The sequence below is a fragment of the Nerophis lumbriciformis genome, linkage group LG13 (genome assembly GCF_033978685.3).
Source record: "Nerophis lumbriciformis linkage group LG13, RoL_Nlum_v2.1, whole genome shotgun sequence".
NCBI lineage: Eukaryota > Metazoa > Chordata > Actinopteri > Syngnathiformes > Syngnathidae > Nerophis > Nerophis lumbriciformis.
The window spans coordinates 15,900,421-15,923,991 of NC_084560.2; the positions used below are offsets into that span (position 1 = coordinate 15,900,421).

Here is a 23,571-nt window from a genome sequence, read left to right on the forward strand (position 1 = left end):
CTGAAAAAAAATATATATATATATATATATATATATATTATAAAGAATAAAAAAAATTCCCCCATGTCCCTTTAGCGGTTCCGTACACACATGATACAGTTAATGATAACATTAATGATGTAAGCAATTAAACCATATTAAGCAGTTGTCACACCATTTAGCTGTGATTATTAAAGCCAACAAGATGCTAAATATAAATAAAAAAAATATTAGTTCTCCTTTTGATTTATTAATTACTTTGTATATGTGCATTTGCCTGTTCCACCTGTCTAGTTATATATTTTTCTTTATTGCACAGTCATTTTTAGTCTACATTAAGGCAATATGTTTATCTATTTTTGTTTTTTAGGACTTTCTCATGGCGGTATCTAATGATGCCAAAGCACTTCTACCTCTAAATGATCAGCTAACGGAGCTGGAAAAAATTGTAAAGTACAAGTATGTTTTATTATTATAAAACATACATTTAAATCACCTGACTAAACTACCCGTCAAACCAAATTCTGAGTTTATTGATTTGTTTGTTTTTTACTTTTCAGCACTGACGACGCTCAAACTTCACACGGAAAGGTACGTTGATTCAGGTTTTGATTGGAAATCATCAATGTTGCATTCTTGCTATTCCTGTTGAACTCCTTCACAGCACAAAGTCCTCCTGCGACAGTTCAGTACAGGAGATGACAAGCTGCAGAAGTGTCAGCCTATCAAGAGCAATGATGAAAGTAAGTCCTTATACATCAGAGCTGGGCAAAATATTTTGCCTCAGGGGCCACATTGAGAGAAAAAAATGTGTCTGGGGGGGCCAATGTGTATGTGTGTGTAAATGATATATACTGTAAAAATCTGCTGCAATCACAAGGCCCCCAGCACATTCCGTCACGTATTGTGCGTACTGGAAGCCGCTTTGCATTATATGTGTGACCACTCCCTTTAGAGGCAGCCTCAGTGATGTTAACTAGGAAACTCCTGAATAAATAGAGGAGCGCGGGGGGCTGTACCTTTGAGCGTGGTGGGAGACTGTAACTGAGTGTGCAGCACCAAACGTTTCTCCGCATGAGCTAAATTGAACTCTATATCTGCGTGATTCCTTGCTTCTTGTCTTGTGTAATAGATAGTTTGGTGTTTGAACCTGACAGTTATGGGTCCCATTTTTTTAGTCTTTGGTGTGACTTGGCCGGGGTTTGAATTCACAACCTACAGATCTCAGGGCAGACACTCTAACCACAAGTCCACTGAGTAGTAGTAATAAGGACTCTCCCTGGGTTTGAACCTCTCTTTTAGACACCGGGGCAGAATGCGCTTATGAGCTTTATACGTCACAATAGCAGTGTTGAGGTCAACAAGATCGTGCAGTTTTAATGTTTTTTAATTCAATAAACATAGCATTGGTATGGTCATAATAACCCGCATAATTTGCAATTCTAATTACTTTCTTTTGAAGTAAGGACGTAGAGTTGATATTTGATTTGTAATTGTTTGCCCAGATTTCACAATAATTGAGATATGGGAGTACTAAAGAATGATATAACATGACATATAATGTATATATAATATGACACAGCAGCTGTATCGGTCACCACCAGGGGGCAGACTAAAGGGAAACTTGTATTCCCGGAAGAAAAATAATGTAGTGCAGTATAATTCAATACACGTTTCCTTTTTTTCTCTGGTTTAGTTCTGTTCCAAGTGTTCTGCTGTGACCACACCTACATCACCATTCGCTCTGCTGTCGCTGCCTCAGTCAGGGATGTGCTGGACGCTGTGGCGGACAAGCTGGGCTCAGTGGAGGACCTTCTTCTGGTCAGCCTCAGCTCGGCTGGAGGTGAGTGGATAGTGACCAGGTAGAAAGATAATCATCCAATCCAGGGATCCTCAAACTGTGGTAAGTGTACCACAAGTAGTACGTGGGCTCTCTAGTGCACAGGTGTCAAACTCAAAGCCCCGGGGGCCAAATCCGGCCTGCCACGTTATTTTATGTGGCCCGCGAAAGCCTGGAAATAATATGCGTTAATAAAATGCTTAATCTTTTCTTACTAAATATATTTGTTCTTTCCCTTTTGACATTAAAAATCATGTACTGCATGCAAAGGCATATCTTTTAAAATTCAATATTGTCAAAATCGGGGCGGTATAGCTCGGTTGGTAGAGTGGCCGTGCCAGCAACTTGAGGGTTCCAGGTTCGATCCCCGCTTCCGCCAACCTAGTCACTGCCGTTTTGTCCTTGGGCAAGACACTTTACCCGCCTGCTCCCAGTGCCACCCACACTGGTTTAAATGTAACTTAGATATTGGGTTTCACTATGTAAAAGCGCTTTGAGTCACTAGAGAAAAGCGCTATATAAATATAATTCACTTCAAATTCAAAATATTGTATTATCATGTATACCAAAACAATTTTTTGTTAAAATAAAGATAAATACTGTACTTAAATATCAATCAAATTGTAGACTGTAAAATTGACAATAGATTTTACGGATAAATTCCGCCCACTGACTTTTTTACCGTAAAATCTCATTTGGTGCTGTTTTTTTTCCATATACAGTAAGACACTAAAACATTAAACAAACCAAAAAAACATTAAAACAAGATTTTAGTGTAAAAAAAAAAAAAAAAAAAAAAAAAACTGGCAGCTCTGTTGCTTGAATTTTACGGCTAAAAACAGTGATATTATTTCTCCATTTCATTTTATTTATTCCATTTTTTTATATGCTGTAAAAAACCCACTGTTTTTACTGTAAAATTCTAGTGACTGAGCTGCCAGTTTTTAAAGTAAAATTTAAATATTTTTTTTGCAGCTTATGAAAAAAAAAATTGTTAATGTATTATATATATATATACATATATATATATATATATATATATTCATATATTACTCATTGTTAAAAGCGGCCCTCTGAGGGCAACCATAACTGTGATTTGGCCCGCAATAAAAACAAGTTTGACACTTGATTCATTCAAACTGTGTGTAATGTTGCAGGGGCCATAAATATTAAATATACTTGTTAAATACAACTTCTGCCTTGTTTTTGATGAAAACATATGCCTACTATGCTACTTTATTTGAATGTGGGTCATTATGGTGGTGCTTGGAGAGCCAAGTGTTTTGTGAGGTGGTACTTGATGAAAAGTTTGAGAACCGCTGATCTAATCTGTAGTTTTGTGTTTGATGGCTAGATAAAGTGGTGTTCAAACCCACTGACATGTCCGTGTTCTCCACTCTCACCATCAATGGACGTCTCTTTGCCTGCCGGGAGGATCAGCTGGATTCTTTGGTGCATTACGACTCACTGCCTATGTTTTCTTTTTTTATTGTTCAGTTTGGATTCAACATTTATTTCCCTCCTTTGTAGACCCCCGTGCCTGAGCAGGAGGGTCCGTCTGCAGGCTCTCTGTCCAGTTTTGAGTGGATGAGTTCCAAAGCTGTTGCCTTCCATTTGACCTTCTACGACTGGGAGCTTTTCAACTGTGTACACGAGGTGCGTTTAGAGTCTCAGTGCAGGTACATTACACTTTGTTAGGGACGCAGACACAATGTAAGGTCTCATACATGGCTTTGTACCGAGGATGTCGTTGTGGCTTGTGCAGCCCTTTGAGACACTTGTGATTTAGGGCTATATAAATAAAGATTGATTGATTGATTGATACAGGCGCTTCAGTAAAACTGTATGTGTCTATAACACAACTGTATGTAAACTGTAGAATTTTGACGTAAAAAAACAGTGGTGCTGTTTTTCCATTTACGTTAATACACTGAAAAAAACGACTTGCAGTTCAGTCACCAGAACTTTACAGTAAATAAAAAAAGTGTTACTGTTTTTCTATTTACAGTACCGGTAATACACTTTGAAAACAAAAAACATCAATTTTACTGTTAAAAACAAAAAATCCCAAGTAGCTCAAATGCCTGAATTTGACCATAGGTGAGGATAGGGACGTAGTTTAACGGGTAAATTGAGAGCTTTGCCTTCCGGCACAGCTCCTTTTTCACCACGATGGATGCAGTGATGCAGGGTCCGCATCACTGCAGCGACCTCGTGATACACTCTTCCCTAAATCGTGAATAAGACCCTGTGGTACTTGAACTCCTCCATTTGGGGAAGGATCTCCTCCCCGAACTGGAGATGGCACTCCGCCCTTTTCCGGGCGAAAACCATGGACTCGGACTTGGAAGTGCTGATTCTCATCCCATTTGCTTCACACTCGGCTGCGAACCGATCCAGTGAGAGCTGAAAGTCCTGGCCAGATGAAGCCATCAGGACCACATCATCCGTAAAAAGCAGAGACCTAATCCTGCAGCCACAAAACGGATCCCCTCAACGTCCTGACTGCGCCTAAAAATTCTGTCCATCAAAGTTGTTAACAGAATTGGTGACACAGGGCAGCCCTGGCGGACATACTTGCCAACCCTCCCGGATTTTCCGGGAGACTCCCAAAATTCAGCGCCTCTCCCGAAAACCTCCCGGGATAAATTTTCTCCCGAAAATCTCCCGAAATTCAGGCGGAGCTGGAGGCCACACCCCCTCTAGCTCCATGCGGACCTGAGTGACGTGTCGACAGCCTGTTTTCACGTCCGCTTTCCCACAATATAAACAGCGTGCCTGCCCAATCACGTTATAACTGTAGAATGATGGAGGGCGAGTTCTTGGTTTCTTATGTGGGTTTATTGTTAGGCAGTTTCATTAACGTCCTCCCAGCGCGGCAACAACACACAACAACAGCAGTCACGTTTTTGTCTACCGTAAAGCAGTTTGTCTGCCGTAAACAGCAATGTTGTGACACTCTTAAACAGGACAATACTGCCATCTACTGTACATGCATATGTGACAATAACATCTAGGGCTTTTAGAGAGTGCAGTGCACAACTGCGCACACAACAAGGAGACGAAGCAGAATGCATCATCAGAGAGGGTGTTCAGCATGGTTAGAAAAATAGTGACAGAGAATAGAACAAGAATGGACAATTCAACCCTTAACTCAACAATGAGTAGATGAGTGTTATGTGTGTGTATATGTGTAAATAAATTAACAATGAAATTCAAGTATTTCTCTTATTTATATATATATATATATATATATATATATATATATATATATATATATATATATATATATATATATAGCTAGAATTCACTGAAAGTCAAGTATTTCTTATATATATGTATATATATATATATATATATATATATATATATATATATATATATATATATGTATATATATACTGTATATATATGAAATACTTGACTTGGTGAATTCTAGTTGTAAATATACTCCTCCCCTCTTAACCATGCCCCCGACCAGCTTGGAATGCATAGGAGTAACCATTTGCCTAGCTGCTGAAATGTATTTTAAATGGATGTATTTTTTTGACATGTTGAAAGATGTACTTAAAGCCTGCAGTATCAAGGAAACTATTTCAATCGGTGATTTTAACCTAAATTGGTTGGATAAAGCATGTACCAATAAGCTAAAGCATTTAGCCAAACAGTTTAACCTAACCCAAATGATAAAGGATCCCACCAGAATAACTAGCTCCGTTAAAACCCTTCTGGTTGATGTTTACAAATAACTAAGATCCTGTTAACAAAACCTATAATTTAATACCTGGTTTATCCGTCCATAATCTAGCACTGGTCTCAAGGAAACTCTCTAAGACGCGTTTTAGAAACCAAAAGCCTACATATAATTAACCCGAGGCGTGACATGTATTGTGTCTCATTAGATTGTGCAGGTGTACCTAACGAAGTTCTGCTTTCCAGGTCTTCTATTTGTCCCAAAGTTAATCTGTGCTCCTCTTCTGTTTCTGAAAGCTCGAACTGATCTACCACATCTTTGGGAGACAACACTTGAAGAAAAGCACAGTGAACCTGGACCTGTTCCTGAGGAGGTTCAATGAAATTCAGTTTTGGGTGATCACAGAGGTCTGCCTGTGCCCTCAGCTCAGCAAACGGGTGCAGCTTCTCAAGAAGTTCATAAAGATTGCCTCCCAGTAAGAAGAAGTCTATATGTTCTCCTATTAATTTAGTTGCATGTACTCACCTTGGGATTTGTTGCCAAAGCTGCAAGGATCATAGGAATTTGAATGCTTGCTTCGCCATCGTCATGGGGCTGAGTAACCCGGCAGTGAGCAGGCTGAGTCAGACCTGGGAGGTCGGTTTTGGCCACTTTGTTCTATCTTTCATCTCTCAGTGACAATTTCACGTATTTTCCCCGTCTGTGTTACCAGAAACTGCCTGGCAAATTCAAGAAGTTCTATGAAGAATTTGAAAATTTGATGGTAAAGTGTTGAAAGCATCCATTAAAAGTAAGGTTGCGTGGTTTGAACACAGTGACCTTTTTGAACAGGATCCGTCCAGGAACCATCGAGGGTACAGACTGACCATTGCCAAGCTGGAGCCTCCCATCATCCCTTTCATGCCACTGCTGATCAAAGGTCACCACCATTTTGACAATCATACCACTTTAACCTATGTGGTCTTCACAAGCTTTCCCCCTCTCTCTCCCCCCAGATATGACGTTCACTCACGAGGGAAACAGGACATTTATTGACAATCTGGTCAATTTTGAGAAAATGGTAAAGTGTTATTCACTGTATACACCCGCATATAGATGACTTGTTTTATTGTATAAATCTTTTTAGGACAAACAACTGTGGAATCATATTTTATGAAGCATGTCTTAGCAAAGTTCCTCCCCTTAAGTGACGCACCAATCTGCCAAAGTACTTCAAAATCTGATCTTTTGGCATCAGATTCAGGCCACGTCAGGAAGTAGTCCTGAATCCAATAGGAATCTGATCTTTTCAAATGTAACTTTAGTCTAAACGAAATGCGACCTTAATGACCATCACCCCGGTTCAATAGTTGGTGTGTGAGTGACAGGAAGAAAAGCGCAGAGAAGTCACTTGGCACCACTTGTGTGTTTGCATGAAAAACTCTCTAAATCCCGAAGATAGGCTTACCCATCTCTTTCAGTTTAGCCTTGAGGAGGGTCGGTGTGATATGTATTTTCTTATTGATGGTTGTGGATTGATCTTTTTTATTTTTTCCCCCCTCCAGCGAATGATAGCCAACACAATAAAGATTGTCAGGTTTTGCAGAAGCCAGCCCTTCAGTAAGTCACACAGCTGATACGCAACTTAGACACACAGGCCACAACATTAGGTACATCTGCACTGAACCGAATATGATATTTTTCACTGTGAAACTAAGGAATTAACATAGATACAAAATATGAAGTACATTGTACCAATAAATAGATATACCGGATAGGGTTGCAAAGGGGTGGAAAGTTTCCGGTAAATTTCCGGAAACTATTAACTAGATCCACTATGGACTGGACTCTCACACTATTATTAACTAGATCCACTATGGACTGGACTCTCACATTATTATGTTAGATCCACTATGGACTGGACTCTCACAATATATTATGTTAGATCCACTATGGACTGGACTCTCTCACTATTATGTTAGATCCACTATGGACTGGACTCTCACACTATTATGTTAGATCCACTATGGACTGGACTCTCACAATATATTTTGTTAGATCCACTATGGACTGGACTCTCTCACTATTATGTTAGATCCACTATGGACTGGACTCTCACACTATTATGTTAGATCCACTATGGACTGGACTCTCACACTATTATGTTAGATCCACTATGGACTGGACTCTCTCACTATTATGTTAGATCCACTATGGACTGGACTCTCACACTATTATGTTAGATCCACTATGGACTGGACTCTCTCACTATTATGTTAGATCCACTATGGACTGGACTCTCACACTATTATGTTAGATCCACTATGGACTGAACTCTCACACTATTATGTTAGATCCACTATGGACTGGACTCTCACACTATTATGTTAGATCCACTATGGACTGGACTCTCACACTATTATGTTAGATCCACTATGGACTGGACTCTCTCACTATTATGTTAGATCCACTATGGACTGGACTCTCACACTATTATGTTAGATCCACTATGGACTGAACTCTCACACTATTATGTTAGATCCACTATGGACTGGACTCTCACACTATTATGTTAGATCCACTATGGACTGGACTCTCACACTATTATGTTAGATCCACTATGGACTGGACTCTCACACTATTATGTTATATCCACTATGGACTGGACTCTCACACTATTAACTAGATCCACTATGGACTGGACTTTCACACTATTATGTTAGATCAACTATGGACTGCACTCTCACACTATTAACTAGATCGACTATGGACTGGACTCTCACACTATTATGCTAGATCCACTATGAACTGGACTCTCACACTATTATGTTAGATCCACTATGGACTGGACTCTCACAATATATTTTGTTAGATCCACTATGGACTGGACTCTCTCACTATTATGTTAGATCCACTATGGACTGGACTCTCACACTATTATGTTAGATCCACTATGGACTGGACTCTCACACTATTATGTTAGATCCACTATGGACTGGACTCTCTCACTATTATGTTAGATCCACTATGGACTGGACTCTCACACTATTATGTTAGATCCACTATGGACTGGACTCTCTCACTATTATGTTAGATCCACTATGGACTGGACTCTCACACTATTATGTTAGATCCACTATGGACTGAACTCTCACACTATTATGTTAGATCCACTATGGACTGGACTCTCACACTATTATGTTAGATCCACTATGGACTGGACTCTCACACTATTATGCTAGATCCACTATGAACTGGACTCTCACACTATTATGTTAGATCCACTATGGACTGCACTCTCACACTATTAACTAGATCCACTATGGACTGGACTCTCACACTATTATGTTAGATCCACTATGGACTGGACTCCCACACTATTATGTTAGATCAACTATAGACTGGACTCTCACACTATTATGTTAGATCCACTATGGACTGGACTCTCACACAATTATGTTAGATCCACTATGGACTGGACTCTGGTCGACATTGATGATTTTTTCTTTCTACTTATATAACGTAGTAACAATGATTATTTTGATATGACTTCATGACTCCTTCCGTTCATCTCACTATCTTCCCCCACCAGGTCCGGAGTCACCGCTGGCGAGCAAGAACCACTTTGAGGTGCGTCGCTACGTTCGCCACTTCAGCGTGATCGACAACCAAAGGATGCTGACCCAGCTCTCTCATGGACTAGAACCTCGCAGGTCTTGATAGGGGTGATGAAAGGGAATGTTCACAGCTCCGATTGCTTTAACTGGAACACGGACAATGGCTTTGAGGACCCTGTCAGAGATAATAAGGTGCTTATTATTCCATATATTGAAGTTTGTATTACTACTGTAACTTTACACGACAGTAACTCAAAGTAAATATCTCTTCAGGACCTTAATATATTATTGTGTATTTCAGGTATGTGATGCTTTAAACGTGCAAAGTCTCAATATTCCTGATATTCAGTTGTTTCCTATCTTTTTGTATGAAATATTATTTATACACATGTCCGCTTGTTCTGTGTTGTAAATTATACATGAATGTTTATTTTCTCATTGGCATGCAGATACACTTGTTTGACTCTTCTTTGAATTCATCATTTCAAATTTGATATTACAATCCTTTCAATGGTTTATTTCAGATTTTATTTTGTCATCAGTATGGAGGACATTTTATCAATCAATCAATCAATGTTTACTTATATAGCCCTAAATCACGAGAGTCTCAAAGGGCTGCTCAAGCCACAACGACATCCTCAGCTCAGATCCCACATCAGGGCAAGAAAAAACTCAACCCAATGGGATGACAATGAGAAACCTTGGAGGGGACCTCCCCCCACCCCCTGGGCGACCGGTGCAATGGACGTCGAGTGGATCTAGTTAATAGTGTGAGGGTCCAGTCCATAGTGGATCTAACATAATAGTGTGAGAGTCCAGTCCATAGTGGATCCAACATAATGGTGTGAGAGTCCAGTCCATAGTGGATCTAGTTAATAGTGTGAGGGTCCAGTCCATAGTGGATCTAACATAATAGTGTGAGAGTCCAGTCCATAGTGGATCCAACATAATGGTGTGAGAGTCCAGTCCATAGTGGATCTAGTTAATAGTGTGAGGGTCCAGTCCATAGTGGATCTAACATAATAGTGTGAGAGTCCAGTCCATAGTGGATCTAACATAATAGTGTGAGAGTCCAATCCATAGTGGATCTAGTTAATAGTGTGAGGGTCCAGTCCATAGTGGATCTAACATAATAGTGTGAGAGTCCAGTCCATAGTGGATCTAACATAATAGTGTCAGAGTCCAGTCCATAGTGGATCTAACATAATAGTGTGAGAGTCCAGTCCATAGTGGATCTAACATAATAGTGTGAGAGTCCAGTCGATAGTGGATTTAACATTATAGTGTGAGAGACCAGTCCATAGTGGATCTAACATAATAGTGTGAGAGTCCAGTCCATAGTGGATCTAACGTAATAGTGTGGGAGTCCAGTCCATAGTGGATCTAACATAATAGTGTCAGAGATCAGTCCATTGTGAGAGAGTCCAGTCCATAGTGGATCTAACATAATAGTGAGAGTCCAGTCCATAGTGGATCAAACATAATAGTGTGAGAGTCCAGTCCATAGTGGATCTAACATAATAGTGAAAGAGTCCAGTCCATAGTGGATCTAACATAATAGTGAGAGTCCAGTCCATAGTGGATCTAACAAAGTAGTATGAGAGTCCAGTCCACAGTGGATCTAGCATAATAGTGTGAGAGTCCAGTCCATAGTGGATCTAACATAATAGTGTGAGAGTCCAGTCCATAGTGGATCCAGCATAATAGTGATAGTCCAGTCCATAGTGGATCTAACATAATAGTGTCAGAGTCCAGTCCATAGTGGATCTAACATAATAGTGTGAGAGTCCAGTCCATAGTGGATCTAACATAATAGTGTGAGAGTCCAGTCGATAGTGGATTTAACATTATAGTGTGAGAGACCAGTCCATAGTGGATCTAACATAATAGTGTGAGAGTCCAGTCCATAGTGGATCTAACGTAATAGTGTGGGAGTCCAGTCCATAGTGGATCTAACATAATAGTGTCAGAGATCAGTCCATTGTGAGAGAGTCCAGTCCATAGTGGATCTAACATAATAGTGAGAGTCCAGTCCATAGTGGATCAAACATAATAGTGTGAGAGTCCAGTCCATAGTGGATCTAACATAATAGTGAAAGAGTCCAGTCCATAGTGGATCTAACATAATAGTGAGAGTCCAGTCCATAGTGGATCTAACAAAATAGTATGAGAGTCCAGTCCACAGTGGATCTAGCATAATAGTGTGAGAGTCCAGTCCATAGTGGATCTAACATAATAGTGTGAGAGTCCAGTCCATAGTGGATCCAGCATAATAGTGAGAGTCCAGTCCATAGTGGATCTAACATAATAGTGTCAGAGTCCAGTCCATAGTGGATCTAACATAATAGTGTGAGAGTCCAGTCCATAGTGGATCTAACATAATAGTGTGAGAGTCCAGTCCATAGTGGATTTAACATTATAGTGTGAGAGACCAGTCCATAGTGGATCTAACATAATAGTGTGAGAGTCCAGTCCATAGTGGATCTAACGTAATAGTGTGGGAGTCCAGTCCATAGTGGATCTAACATAATAGTGTCAGAGATCAGTCCATTGTGAGAGTCCAGTCCATAGTGGATCTAACATAATAGTGAGAGTCCAGTCCATAGTGGATCAAACATAATAGTGTGAGAGTCCAGTCCATAGTGGATCTAACATAATAGTGAAAGAGTCCAGTCCATAGTGGATCTAACATAATAGTGAGAGTCCAGTCCATAGTGGATCTAACAAAATAGTATGAGAGTCCAGTCCACAGTGGATCTAGCATAATAGTGTGAGAGTCCAGTCCATAGTGGATCTAACATAATAGTGTGAGAGTCCAGTCCATAGTGGATCCAGCATAATAGTGAGAGTCCAGTCCATAGTGGATCAAACATAATAGCGTGAGAGTCCAGTCTATAGTGGATCTAACATATTGTGAGCGTCCAGTCCATAGTGGATCTAACATAATAGTGTGAGAGTCCAGTCCATAGTGGATCTAGCATAATAGTGAGAGTCCAGTCCATAGTGGATCAAACATAATAGCGTGAGAGTCCAGTCCATAGTGGATCTAACATAATATTGTGAGCGTCCAGTCCATATTGGATCTAACATAATAGTGTGAGAGTCCAGTCCATAGTGGATCTAACATAATAGTGTTAGATACACTATTGATGATACACCTCATTTTAATCATGAGGTGTTGATTATTGGCTACTGACTATAATCAAAAGAACTTAAGTGTTTAAAAATAATCTCACTGGCCTACAAAGACAACATATTTGATGTTCAAACTCATAAACTTTTTTTTTTTTTGCAAATAATCATTAACTTAGAATTTCATGGCTGCAACACGTGCCAAAGTAGTTGGGAAAGGGCATGTTCACCACTGTGTTACATGGCCTTTCCTTTTAACAACACTCTAAACATTTGGGAACTGAGAAGACAACATAAAGAAGTGTCACTGAATACAAACAACAACAAAACAAAATAGGTGAGGTAAGTGGAAAGGTTCATTGTCAATGGTGAGTGTCCTATAGTGTCTTTAATTTAGCTATGTAACTAATCATGCAACCCCAGGTCAGGTCCAATTGTTTTTTTAATTATTTTAAGGGATTTTATATAGAAGATACAGGATGCTTTATTTGTCATTGCACTACTACGAGATGTGTTTATGGTCAACAGGACAATGCCATTTTAAATAGTTCTAAAGCAAGTATATTTTGGAGTATTTTTTTAGTTGCGCATTTATGGATGTAGACAGCAACTTTGTAAGACACAACACTTCTTAGCAAGCGAGTTCATCGCAGTTACTGCCGGACGACGACAAAACTGCAATTATGTGTTTGTCCAGCAGAAAGCGCTGTTGTCATGTGAATGTGAGGCCAGCAGAGGGCGTTGTTGTCATGAGAATGAGAGGCCAGCAGAGGGCGCAGTTGTCATGAGAAGCGGAGGGGAAGAAGTTGTGCAACCAGTAAAACCACAGCGGGCCAGAGTGTGTTGAAACACACACAAACAACATTTACGGGAACACTTTCTTTTTACTTCTTCTTTGCTGTCACGTTGTGCTCCTTCAACCACGAGCTGCTTGAAGTCAGAACCTCCTCAACGTCCATGCATGCGGTATGTACACTATGACAACTAGTGTATATGACAACTAGTGTGTATGACAACTAATATGTATGCCAAATAGTGTGTATGCCAACTAGCATGTATGCCAACTAGTGTGTATGCCAACTAGTATGTATGTCAACTAGTATGTATGACAACTAGTATGTCTGACAACTAGTGAGTATGCCAACTAGTGTGTATGCCAACTAGTATGTATGACAACTAGTGTGTATGCCAACTAGTGTGTATGCCAACTATTATGTATGCCAACTAGTGTGTATGCCAAATAGTGTGTATGCCAACTAGTATGTATGCCAACTAGCGTGTATGCCAAATAGTGTGTATGCCAACTAGTATGTATGCCAACTAGTGTGTATGCCAACTAGTATGTATGCCAACTAGTATGTATGCCAACTATTATGTATGCCAACTAGTGTGTATGCCAACTAGCATGTATGCCAAATAGTGTGTATGCCAACTAGTATGTATGTCAACTAGTATGTATGACAACTAGTGTGTATGCCAACTATTATGTATGCCAACTAGTGTGTATGCCAAATAGTGTGTATGCCAACTAGTATGTATGCCAACTAGCGTGTATGCCAAATAGTGTGTATGCCAACTAGTATGTATGCCAACTAGTGTGTATGCCAACTAGTATGTATGCCAACTAGTATGTATGCCAACTATTATGTATGCCAACTAGTGTGTATGCCAACTAGCATGTATGCCAAATAGTGTGTATGCCAACTAGTATGTATGTCAACTAGTATGTATGACAACTAGTGTGTATGCCAACTATTATGTATGACAACTAGTGTGTATGCCAACTAGTGTGTATGACAACTAGCGTGTATGCCAACTAGCATGTATGCCAACTAGCGTGTATGCCAACTAGTATGTATGCCAACTAGTGTGTATGTCAACTAGTGTGTATGCCAATTAGTGTGTATGGCAACTAGTGTCTATGCCAACTAGTGTGTATGCCAACTAGTATGTATGCCAACTAGTGTGTATGCCAACTAGTGTGTATGACAACTAGTGTGTATGCCAACTAGTGTGTATGCCAACTAGTATGTATGCCAACTAGTGTGTATGTCAACTAGTGTGTATGACAACTAGTGTGTATGTCAACTAATGTGTATGACAACTAGTGTGTATGCCAACTAGTATGTATGCCAACTAGTGTGTATGACAACTAGCGTGTATGCCAACTAGCATGTATGCCAACGAGAGTGTATGACAACTAGTGTGTATGCCAACTAGTATGTATGCCAACTAGTGTGTACTGTGTATGTCTGACAACTAGTGTGTATGCCAACTAGTGTGTATGCCAACTAGTATGTCTGACAACTAGTGTGTATGCCAACTAGTATGTCTGACAACTATTATGTATGCCAACTAGTGTGTATGCCAACTAGCATGTATGCCAAATAGTGTTTATGCCAACTAGTATGTATGTCAACTAGTATGTATGACAACTAGTATGTCTGACAACTATTATGTATGCCAACTAGTGTGTATGCCAACTAGCATGTATGCCAAATAGTGTGTATGCCAACTAGTATGTATGTCAACTAGTATGTATGACAACTAGTGTGTATGCCAACTATAATGTATGACAACTAGTGTGTATGCCAACTAGCATGTATGCCAACTAGCGTGTATGCCAACTAGTATGTATGCCAATTAGTGTGTATGTCAACTAGTGTGTATGCCAATTAGTGTGTATGGCAACTATAATGTATGACAACTAGCGTGTATGCCAACTAGTATGTATGCCAACTAGTGTGTATGTCAACTAGTGTGTATGCCAATTAGTGTGTATGGCAACTAGTGTCTATGCCAAATAGTGTGTATGCCAACTAGTATGTATGCCAACTAGTGGGTATGCCAACTAGTATGTATGCCAACTAGTATGTATGCCAACTATTATGTATGCCAACTAGTGTGTATGCCAACTAGTATGTATGCCAAATAGTGTGTATGCCAACTAGTATGTATGTCAACTAGTATGTATGACAACTAGTGTGTATGCCAACTATTATGTATGACAACTAGTGTGTATGTCAACTAGTGTGTATGACAACTAGCGTGTATGCCAACTAGCATGTATGCCAACTAGCGTGTATGCCAACTAGTATGTATGCCAAACTAGTGTGTATGTCAACTAGTGTGTATGCCAATTAGTGTGTATGGCAACTAGTGTCTATGCCAACTAGTGTGTATGCCAACTAGTATGTATGCCAACTAGTGTGTATGTCAACTAGTGTGTATGACAACTAGTGTGTATGCCAACTAGTGTGTATGCCAACTAGTATGTATGCCAACTAGTGTGTATGTCAACTAGTGTGTATGACAACTAGTGTGTATGACAACTAGTGTGTATGTCAACTAATGTGTATGACAACTAGTGTGTATGCCAACTAGTATGTATGCCAACTAGTGTGTATGACAACTAGCGTGTATGCCAACTAGCATGTATGCCAACGAGAGTGTATGACAACTACTGTGTATGCCAACTAGTGTGTATGCCAACTAGTAAGTATGCCAACTAGAGTGTATGACAACTACTGTGTATGCTAACTAGTGTGTATGCCAACTAGTATGTATGCCAACTAGTGTGTATGTCAACTAGTGTGTATGACAACTAGTATGCTTTATAAATAAAGTTGATTTGATTTGATTTGATGTCTGACAACTAGTGTGTATGCCAACTAGTGTGTATGCCAACTAGTATGTCTGACAACTATTATGTATGCCAACTAGTGTGTATGCCAACTAGTATGTATGTCAACTAGTATGTATGACAACTAGTGTGTATGCCAACTATAATGTATGACAACTAGTGTGTATGCCAACTAGCATGTATGCCAAATAGTGTGTATGCCAACTAGTATGTATGTCAACTAGTATGTATGACAACTAGTGTGTATGCCAACTATAATGTATGACAACTAGTGTGTATGCCAACTAGTGTGTATGCCAAATAGTGTGTATGCCAACTAGTATGTATGTCAACTAGTATGTATGACAACTAGTGTGTATGCCAACTATAATGTATGACAACTAGTGTGTATGCCAACTAGTGTGTATGACAACTAGCGTGTATGCCAATTAGTGTGTATGGCAACTAGTGTCTATGCCAACTAGTGTGTATGCCAACTAGTATGTATGCCAACTAGTGTGTATGTCAACTAGTGTGTATGACAACTAGTGTGTATGCCAACTAGTATGTATGCCAACTAGTGTGTATGTCAACTAGTGTGTATGACAACTAATGTGTATGACAACTAGTGTGTATGCCAACTAGTATGTATACCAACTAGTGTGTATGACAACTAGCGTGTATGCCAACTAGCATGTATGCCAACGAGAGTGTATGACAACTACTGTGTATGCCAACTAGTAAGTATGCCAACTAGAGTGTATGACAACTACTGTGTATGCTAACTAGTGTGTATGCCAACTAGTATGTATGCCAACTAGTGTGTATGTCAACTAGTGTGTATGACAACTAGTATGTCTGACAACTAGTGTGTATGCCAACTAGTGTGTATGCCAACTAGTATGTCTGACAACTATTATGTATGCCAACTAGTGTGTATGCCAACTAGCATGTATGCCAAATAGTGTGTATGTCAACTAGTATGTATGACAACTAGTGTGTATGCCAACTATAATGTATGCCAACTAGCGTGTATGCCAACTAGTATGTATGCCAACTAGTGTGTATGACAACTAGTGTGTATGCCAAATAGTGTGTATGGCAACTAGTGTGTATGCCAACTAGTATGTATGTCAACTAGTATGTATGACAACTAGTGTGTATGCCAACTATAATGTATGCCAACTAGCGTGTATGCCAACTAGTATGTATGCCAACTAGTGTGTATGACAACTAGTGTGTATGCCAAATAGTGTGTATGGCAACTAGTGTGTATGCCAACTAGTATGTATGCCAACTAGTGTGTATGTCAACTAGTGTGTATGTCAACTAATGTGTATGACAACTAGTGTGTATGCCAACTAGTATGTATGCCAACTAGTGTGTATGACAACTAGTGTGTATGCCAACTAGCATGTATGCCAACTAGAGTGTATGACAACTACTGTGTATGTCAACTAGGGTGTATGCCAACTAGAATGTATGCCAACTAGAGTGTATGACAACTACTGTGTATGCCAACTAGTATGTATGCCAACTAGAGTGTATGACAACTACTGTGTATGCCAACTAGTGTGTATGCCAACTAGTATGTATGCCAACTAAAGTGTATGTCAACTAGTGTGTATGACAACTAGTGTGTATGCCAACTAGTGTGTATGTCAACTAATGTGTATGACAACTAGTGTGTATGCCAACTAGTATGTATGCCAACTAGCATGTATGCCAACTAGAGTGTATGACAACTACTGTGTATGCCAACTAGTGTGTATGCCAACTAGTATGTATGCCAACTAGTGTGTATGCCAACTAAAGTGTATGACAACTACTGTGTATGCCAACTAGTGTGTATGCCAACTAGCATGTATGCCAACTAGAGTGTATGACAACTACTGTCTATGCCAACTAGTGTGTATGCCAACTAGTGTGTATGCCAACTAGTGTGTATGACAACTAGCGTGTATGCCAACTAGGATGTATGCCAACTAGAGTGTATGACAACTAGTATGTATGCCAACTAGTGTGTATGTCAACTAGTGTGTATGTCAACTAGTGTCTATGCCAACTAGTGTGTATGCCAACTATTATGTATGCCAACTAGTGTGTATGACAACTAGTGTGTATGCCAACTAGTATGTATGCCAACGAGTGTGTGTGCCAACTAGTCTGTATGCCAACTAGTGTGTATGCCAACTAGAATGTATGCCAACTAGCGTGAATGCCAACTAGTATGTATGTCAACTAGTATGTATGACAACTAGTGTGTATGCCAACTAGCGTGTATGACAACTAGCGTGTATGCCAACTAGTATGTATGCCAACTAGTGTGTATGCCAACTAGTATGTATGCCAACTAGTGTGTATGTCAACTAGTGTGTATGTCAACTAGTGTGTATGTCAACTAATGTGTATGACAACTAGTGTGTATGCCAACTAATGTGTATGACAACTAGTGTGTATGCCAACTAGTGTGTATGTCAACTAATGTGTATGACAACTAGTGTGTATGCCAACTAGTATGTATGCCAACTAGCATGTATGCCAACTAGAGTGTATGACAACTACTGTGTATGCCAACTAGTGTGTATGCCAACTAGTATGTATGCCAACTAGTGTGTATGCCAACTAGAGTGTATGACAACTACTGTGTATGCCAACTAGTGTGTATGCCAACTACCATGTATGCCAACTAGAGTGTATGACAACTACTGTGTATGCCAACTAGTGTGTATGCCAACTGGTGTGTATGACAACTAGCGTGTATGCCAACTAGCATGTATGCCAACTAGAGTGTATGGCAACTAGTATGTATGCCAACTAGTGTGTATGCCAACTAGTGTGTATGACAACTAGCGTGTATGCCAACTAGCATGTATGCCAACTAGAGTGTATGACAACTAGTATGTATGCCAACTAGTGTGTATGTCAACTAGTGTGTATGTCAACTAGTGTGTATGCCAACTAGTGTGTATGACAACTAACGTGTATGCCAACTAGCATGTATGCCAACTAGAGTGTATGACAACTAGTATGTATGCCAACTAGTGTGTATGTCAACTAGTGTGTATGTCAACTAGTGTCTATGCCAACTAGTGTGTATGCCAACTAGTATGTATGCCAACTAGTGTGTATGACAACTAGTGTGTATGCCAACTAGTATGTATGCCAACTAGTGTGTGTGCCAACTAGTCTGTATGCCAACTAGTGTGTATGCCAACTAGCATGTATGCCAACTAGCGTGTATGCCAACTAGTGTGTGTGCCAACTAGTCTGTATGACAACTAGTGTGTATGCCAACTAGCGTGTATGACAACTAGCGTGTATGACAACTAGTATGTATGCCAACTAGTGTGTATGCCAACTAGTATGTATGCCAACTAGTGTGTATGTCAACTAGTGTGTATGTGAACTAGTGTGTATGACAACTAGTGTGTATGTCAACTACTGTGTATGCCAACTAGTGTGCATGCCAACTAGTATGTATGTCAACTAGTGTGTATGACAATAGTGTGTATGCCAACTAGTATGTATGTCAACTAGTGTGTATGCCAACTAGTGTGTATGTCAACTGGTATGTATCCCAACTAGTATGTATGTCAACTAGTATCTATGCCAACTAGTATGTATGTCAACTAGTATGTATGCCAACTAGTGTGTATGACAACTAGTGTGTATGTCAACTAGTATGTATGCCAACTAGTATGTATGCCAACTATTATGTATGCCAACTAGTGTGTATGTCAACTAGTATGTATGCAAACTAGTGTGAATGTCAACTAGTATGTATGCCAACTAGTATGTATGCCAACTAGCGTGTATGTCAACTAGTATGTATGTCAACTAGTATGTATGCCAACTAGTGTGTATGCCAACTAGTATATATGCCAACTAGTGTGAATGTCAACTAGTATGTATGTCAACTAGTATGTATGACAACTACTGTGTATGCCAACTGGTGTGTATGTCAACTAGTGTGTATGACAACTAGTGTGTATGCCAACTAGTGTGTAAGACAACTAGCGTGTATCCCAACTAGTGTGTATGTCAACTAGTATGTATGCCAACTAGTATGTATGTCAACTCGTATGTATGCCAACTAGTATGTATGTCAACTAGTATGTATGCCAACTAGTGTGAATGTCAACTAGTATGTATGCCAACTAGCATGTATGTGAACTAGTGTGTATGCCAACTAGTTTGTATGACAACTAGTGTGTATGTCAACTAGTGTGTATGCCAACTAGTGTATATGTCAACTAGTATGTATGTCAACTAGTGTGTATGCCAACTAGTGTGTATGTCAACTAGTATGTATTCCAACTGGTCTGTATGCCAACTAGTGTGTATGCCAACTAGTATGTATGCCAACTAGAGTGTATGCCAACTAGTGTGTATGACAACTAGTGTGTATGACAACTAGTGTGTATGCCAACTAGTGTGTATGTCAACTAATGTGTATGACAACTAGTGTGTATGCCAACTAGTATGTATGCCAACTAGCATGTATGCCAACTAGAGTGTATGACAACTACTGTGTATTCCAACTAGTGTGTATGCCAACTAGTATGTATGCCAACTAGTGTGTATGCCAACTAGTATGTATGCCAACTAGTGTGTATGTCAACTAGTGTGTATGTCAACTAGTGTGTATGACAACTAGTGTGTATGTCAACTACTGTGTATGCCAACTAGTGTGCATGCCAACTAGTATGTATGTCAACTAGTGTGTATGACAACTAGTGTGTATGCCAACTAGTATGTATGTCAACTAGTGTGTATGCCAACTAGTGTGTATGTCAACTGGTATGTATCCCAACTAGTATGTATGTCAAGTAGTATCTATGCCAACTAGTATGTATGTCAACTAGTATGTATGCCAACTAGTGTGTATGACAACTAGTGTGTATGTCAACTAGTATGTATGCCAACTAGTATGTATGTTAACTAGTATGTATGCCAACTATTATGTATGCCAACTACTGTGTATGTCAACTAGTATGTATGCAAACTAGTGTGAATGTCAACTAGTATGTATGTCAACTAGTATGTATGGCAACTACTGTGTATGCCAACTGAGGTGTATGTCAACTAGTGTGTATGCCAACTAGTGTGTATGTCAACTAATGTGTATGACAACTAGTGTGTATGCCAACTAGTATGTATGCCAACTAGCATGTATGCCAACTAGAGTGTATGACAACTACTGTGTATGCCAACTAGTGTGTATGCCAACTAGTATGTATGCCAACTAGTGTGTATGCCAACTAGAGTGTATGACAACTACTGTGTATGCCAACTAGTGTGTATGCCAACTACCATGTATGCCAACTAGAGTGTATGACAACTACTGTGTATGCCAACTAGTGTGTATGCCAACTGGTGTGTATGACAACTAGCGTGTATGCCAACTAGCATGTATGCCAACTAGAGTGTATGACAACTAGTATGTATGCCAACTAGTGTGTATGCCAACTAGTGTGTATGACAACTAGCGTGTATGCCAACTAGCATGTATGCCAACTAGAGTGTATGACAACTAGTATGTATGCCAACTAGTGTGTATGTCAACTAGTGTGTATGTCAACTAGTGTGTATGCCAACTAGTGTGTATGACAACTAACGTGTATGCCAACTAGCATGTATGCCAACTAGAGTGTATGACAACTAGTATGTATGCCAACTAGTGTGTATGTCAACTAGTGTGTATGTCAACTAGTGTCTATGCCAACTAGTGTGTATGCCAACTAGTATGTATGCCAACTAGTGTGTATGACAACTAGTGTGTATGCCAACTAGTATGTATGCCAACTAGTGTGTGTGCCAACTAGTCTGTATGCCAACTAGTGTGTATGCCAACTAGCATGTATGCCAACTAGCGTGTATGCCAACTAGTGTGTGTGCCAACTAGTCTGTATGACAACTAGTGTGTATGCCAACTAGCGTGTATGACAACTAGCGTGTATGACAACTAGTATGTATGCCAACTTGTGTGTATGCCAACTAGTATGTATGCCAACTAGTGTGTATGTCAACTAGTGTGTATGTGAACTAGTGTGTATGACAACTAGTGTGTATGTCAACTACTGTGTATGCCAACTAGTGTGCATGCCAACTAGTATGTATGTCAACTAGTGTGTATGACAATAGTGTGTATGCCAACTACTATGTATGTCAACTAGTGTGTATGCCAACTAGTGTGTATGTCAACTGGTATGTATCCCAACTAGTATCTATGTCAACTAGTATCTATGCCAACTAGTATGTATGTCAACTAGTATGTATGCCAACTAGTGTGTATGACAACTAGTGTATGTCAACTAGTATGTATGCCAACTAGTATGTATGCCAACTATTATGTATGCCAACTAGTGTGTATGTCAACTAGTATGTATGCAAACTAGTGTGAATGTCAACTAGTATGTATGCCAACTAGTATGTATGCCAACTAGCGTGTATGTCAACTAGTATGTATGTCAACTAGTATGTATGCCAACTAGTGTGTATGCCAACTAGTATATATGCCAACTAGTGTGAATGTCAACTAGTATGTATGTCAACTAGTATGTATGACAACTACTGTGTATGCCAACTGGTGTGTATGTCAACTAGTGTGTATGACAACTAGTGTGTATGCCAACTAGTGTGTAAGACAACTAGCGTGTATCCCAACTAGTGTGTATGTCAACTAGTATGTATGCCAACTAGTATGTATGTCAACTCGTATGTATGCCAACTAGTATGTATGTCAACTAGTATGTATGCCAACTAGTGTGAATGTCAACTAGTATGTATGCCAACTAGCATGTATGTCAACTAGTGTGTATGCCAACTAGTTTGTATGACAACTAGTGTGTATGTCAACTAGTGTGTATGCCAACTAGTGTATATGTCAACTAGTATGTATGTCAACTAGTGTGTATGCCAACTAGTGTGTATGTCAACTAGTATGTATTCCAACTGGTCTGTATGCCAACTAGTGTGTATGCCAACTAGTATGTATGCCAACTAGAGTGTATGCCAACTTGTGTGTATGCCAACTAGTGTGTATGACAACTAGTGTGTATGCCAACTAGTGTGTATGTCAACTAATGTGTATGACAACTAGTGTGTATGCCAACTAGTATGTATGCCAACTAGCATGTATGCCAACTAGAGTGTATGACAACTACTGTGTATTCCAACTAGTGTGTATGCCAACTAGTATGTATGCCAACTAGTGTGTATGCCAACTAGTATGTATGCCAACTAGTGTGTATGTCAACTAGTGTGTATGACAACTAGTGTGTATGTCAACTACTGTGTATGCCAACTAGTGTGCATGCCAACTAGTATGTATGTCAACTAGTGTGTATGACAACTAGTGTGTATGCCAACTAGTATGTATGTCAACTAGTGTGTATGCCAACTAGTGTGTATGTCAACTGGTATGTATCCCAACTAGTATGTATGTCAAGTAGTATCTATGCCAACTAGTATGTATGTCAACTAGTATGTATGCCAACTAGTGTGTATGACAACTAGTGTGTATGTCAACTAGTATGTATGCCAACTAGTATGTATGTTAACTAGTATGTATGCCAACTATTATGTATGCCAACTACTGTGTATGTCAACTAGTATGTATGCAAACTAGTGTGAATGTCAACTAGTATGTATGCCAACTACTATGTATGCCAACTAGTGTGAATGTCAACTAGTATGTATGTCA

General features: G+C 39.5%; 2 protein-coding genes across 6 annotated transcripts in view; both read left to right on the plus strand.

The window, feature by feature from the left end:
• rapgef4a (Rap guanine nucleotide exchange factor 4a) overlaps positions 1 to 9,584 on the plus strand; it is a 121,890-nt gene extending 112,306 nt beyond the window's left edge. For all 5 annotated transcript variants that reach the window (XM_061971634.2, XM_072914454.1, XM_072914457.1 and 2 more), the window contains 13 exons: positions 350 to 438; positions 540 to 570; positions 644 to 722; positions 1,676 to 1,822; positions 3,174 to 3,271; positions 3,350 to 3,475; positions 5,810 to 5,988; positions 6,059 to 6,149; positions 6,226 to 6,276; positions 6,345 to 6,432; positions 6,509 to 6,573; positions 7,058 to 7,112; positions 9,085 to 9,584. In XM_061971634.2, the coding sequence (XP_061827618.2) occupies positions 350 to 438; positions 540 to 570; positions 644 to 722; positions 1,676 to 1,822; positions 3,174 to 3,271; positions 3,350 to 3,475; positions 5,810 to 5,988; positions 6,059 to 6,149; positions 6,226 to 6,276; positions 6,345 to 6,432; positions 6,509 to 6,573; positions 7,058 to 7,112; positions 9,085 to 9,212 (1,227 nt within the window). In that variant the 3' untranslated portion in view covers positions 9,213 to 9,584. The remainder of the gene's footprint in view (positions 1 to 349; positions 439 to 539; positions 571 to 643; positions 723 to 1,675; positions 1,823 to 3,173; positions 3,272 to 3,349; positions 3,476 to 5,809; positions 5,989 to 6,058; positions 6,150 to 6,225; positions 6,277 to 6,344; positions 6,433 to 6,508; positions 6,574 to 7,057; positions 7,113 to 9,084) is intronic.
• Positions 9,585 to 13,062: 3,478 nt separating this feature from the next.
• The window catches only part of map3k20a (mitogen-activated protein kinase kinase kinase 20a), a 121,957-nt gene continuing 111,448 nt past the window's right edge, over positions 13,063 to 23,571 (plus strand). The window contains exon 1 of the mRNA XM_061970630.2: positions 13,063 to 13,207. Coding sequence (XP_061826614.2) covers positions 13,203 to 13,207 — 5 coding nt within the window. The 5' untranslated portion in view covers positions 13,063 to 13,202. The remainder of the gene's footprint in view (positions 13,208 to 23,571) is intronic.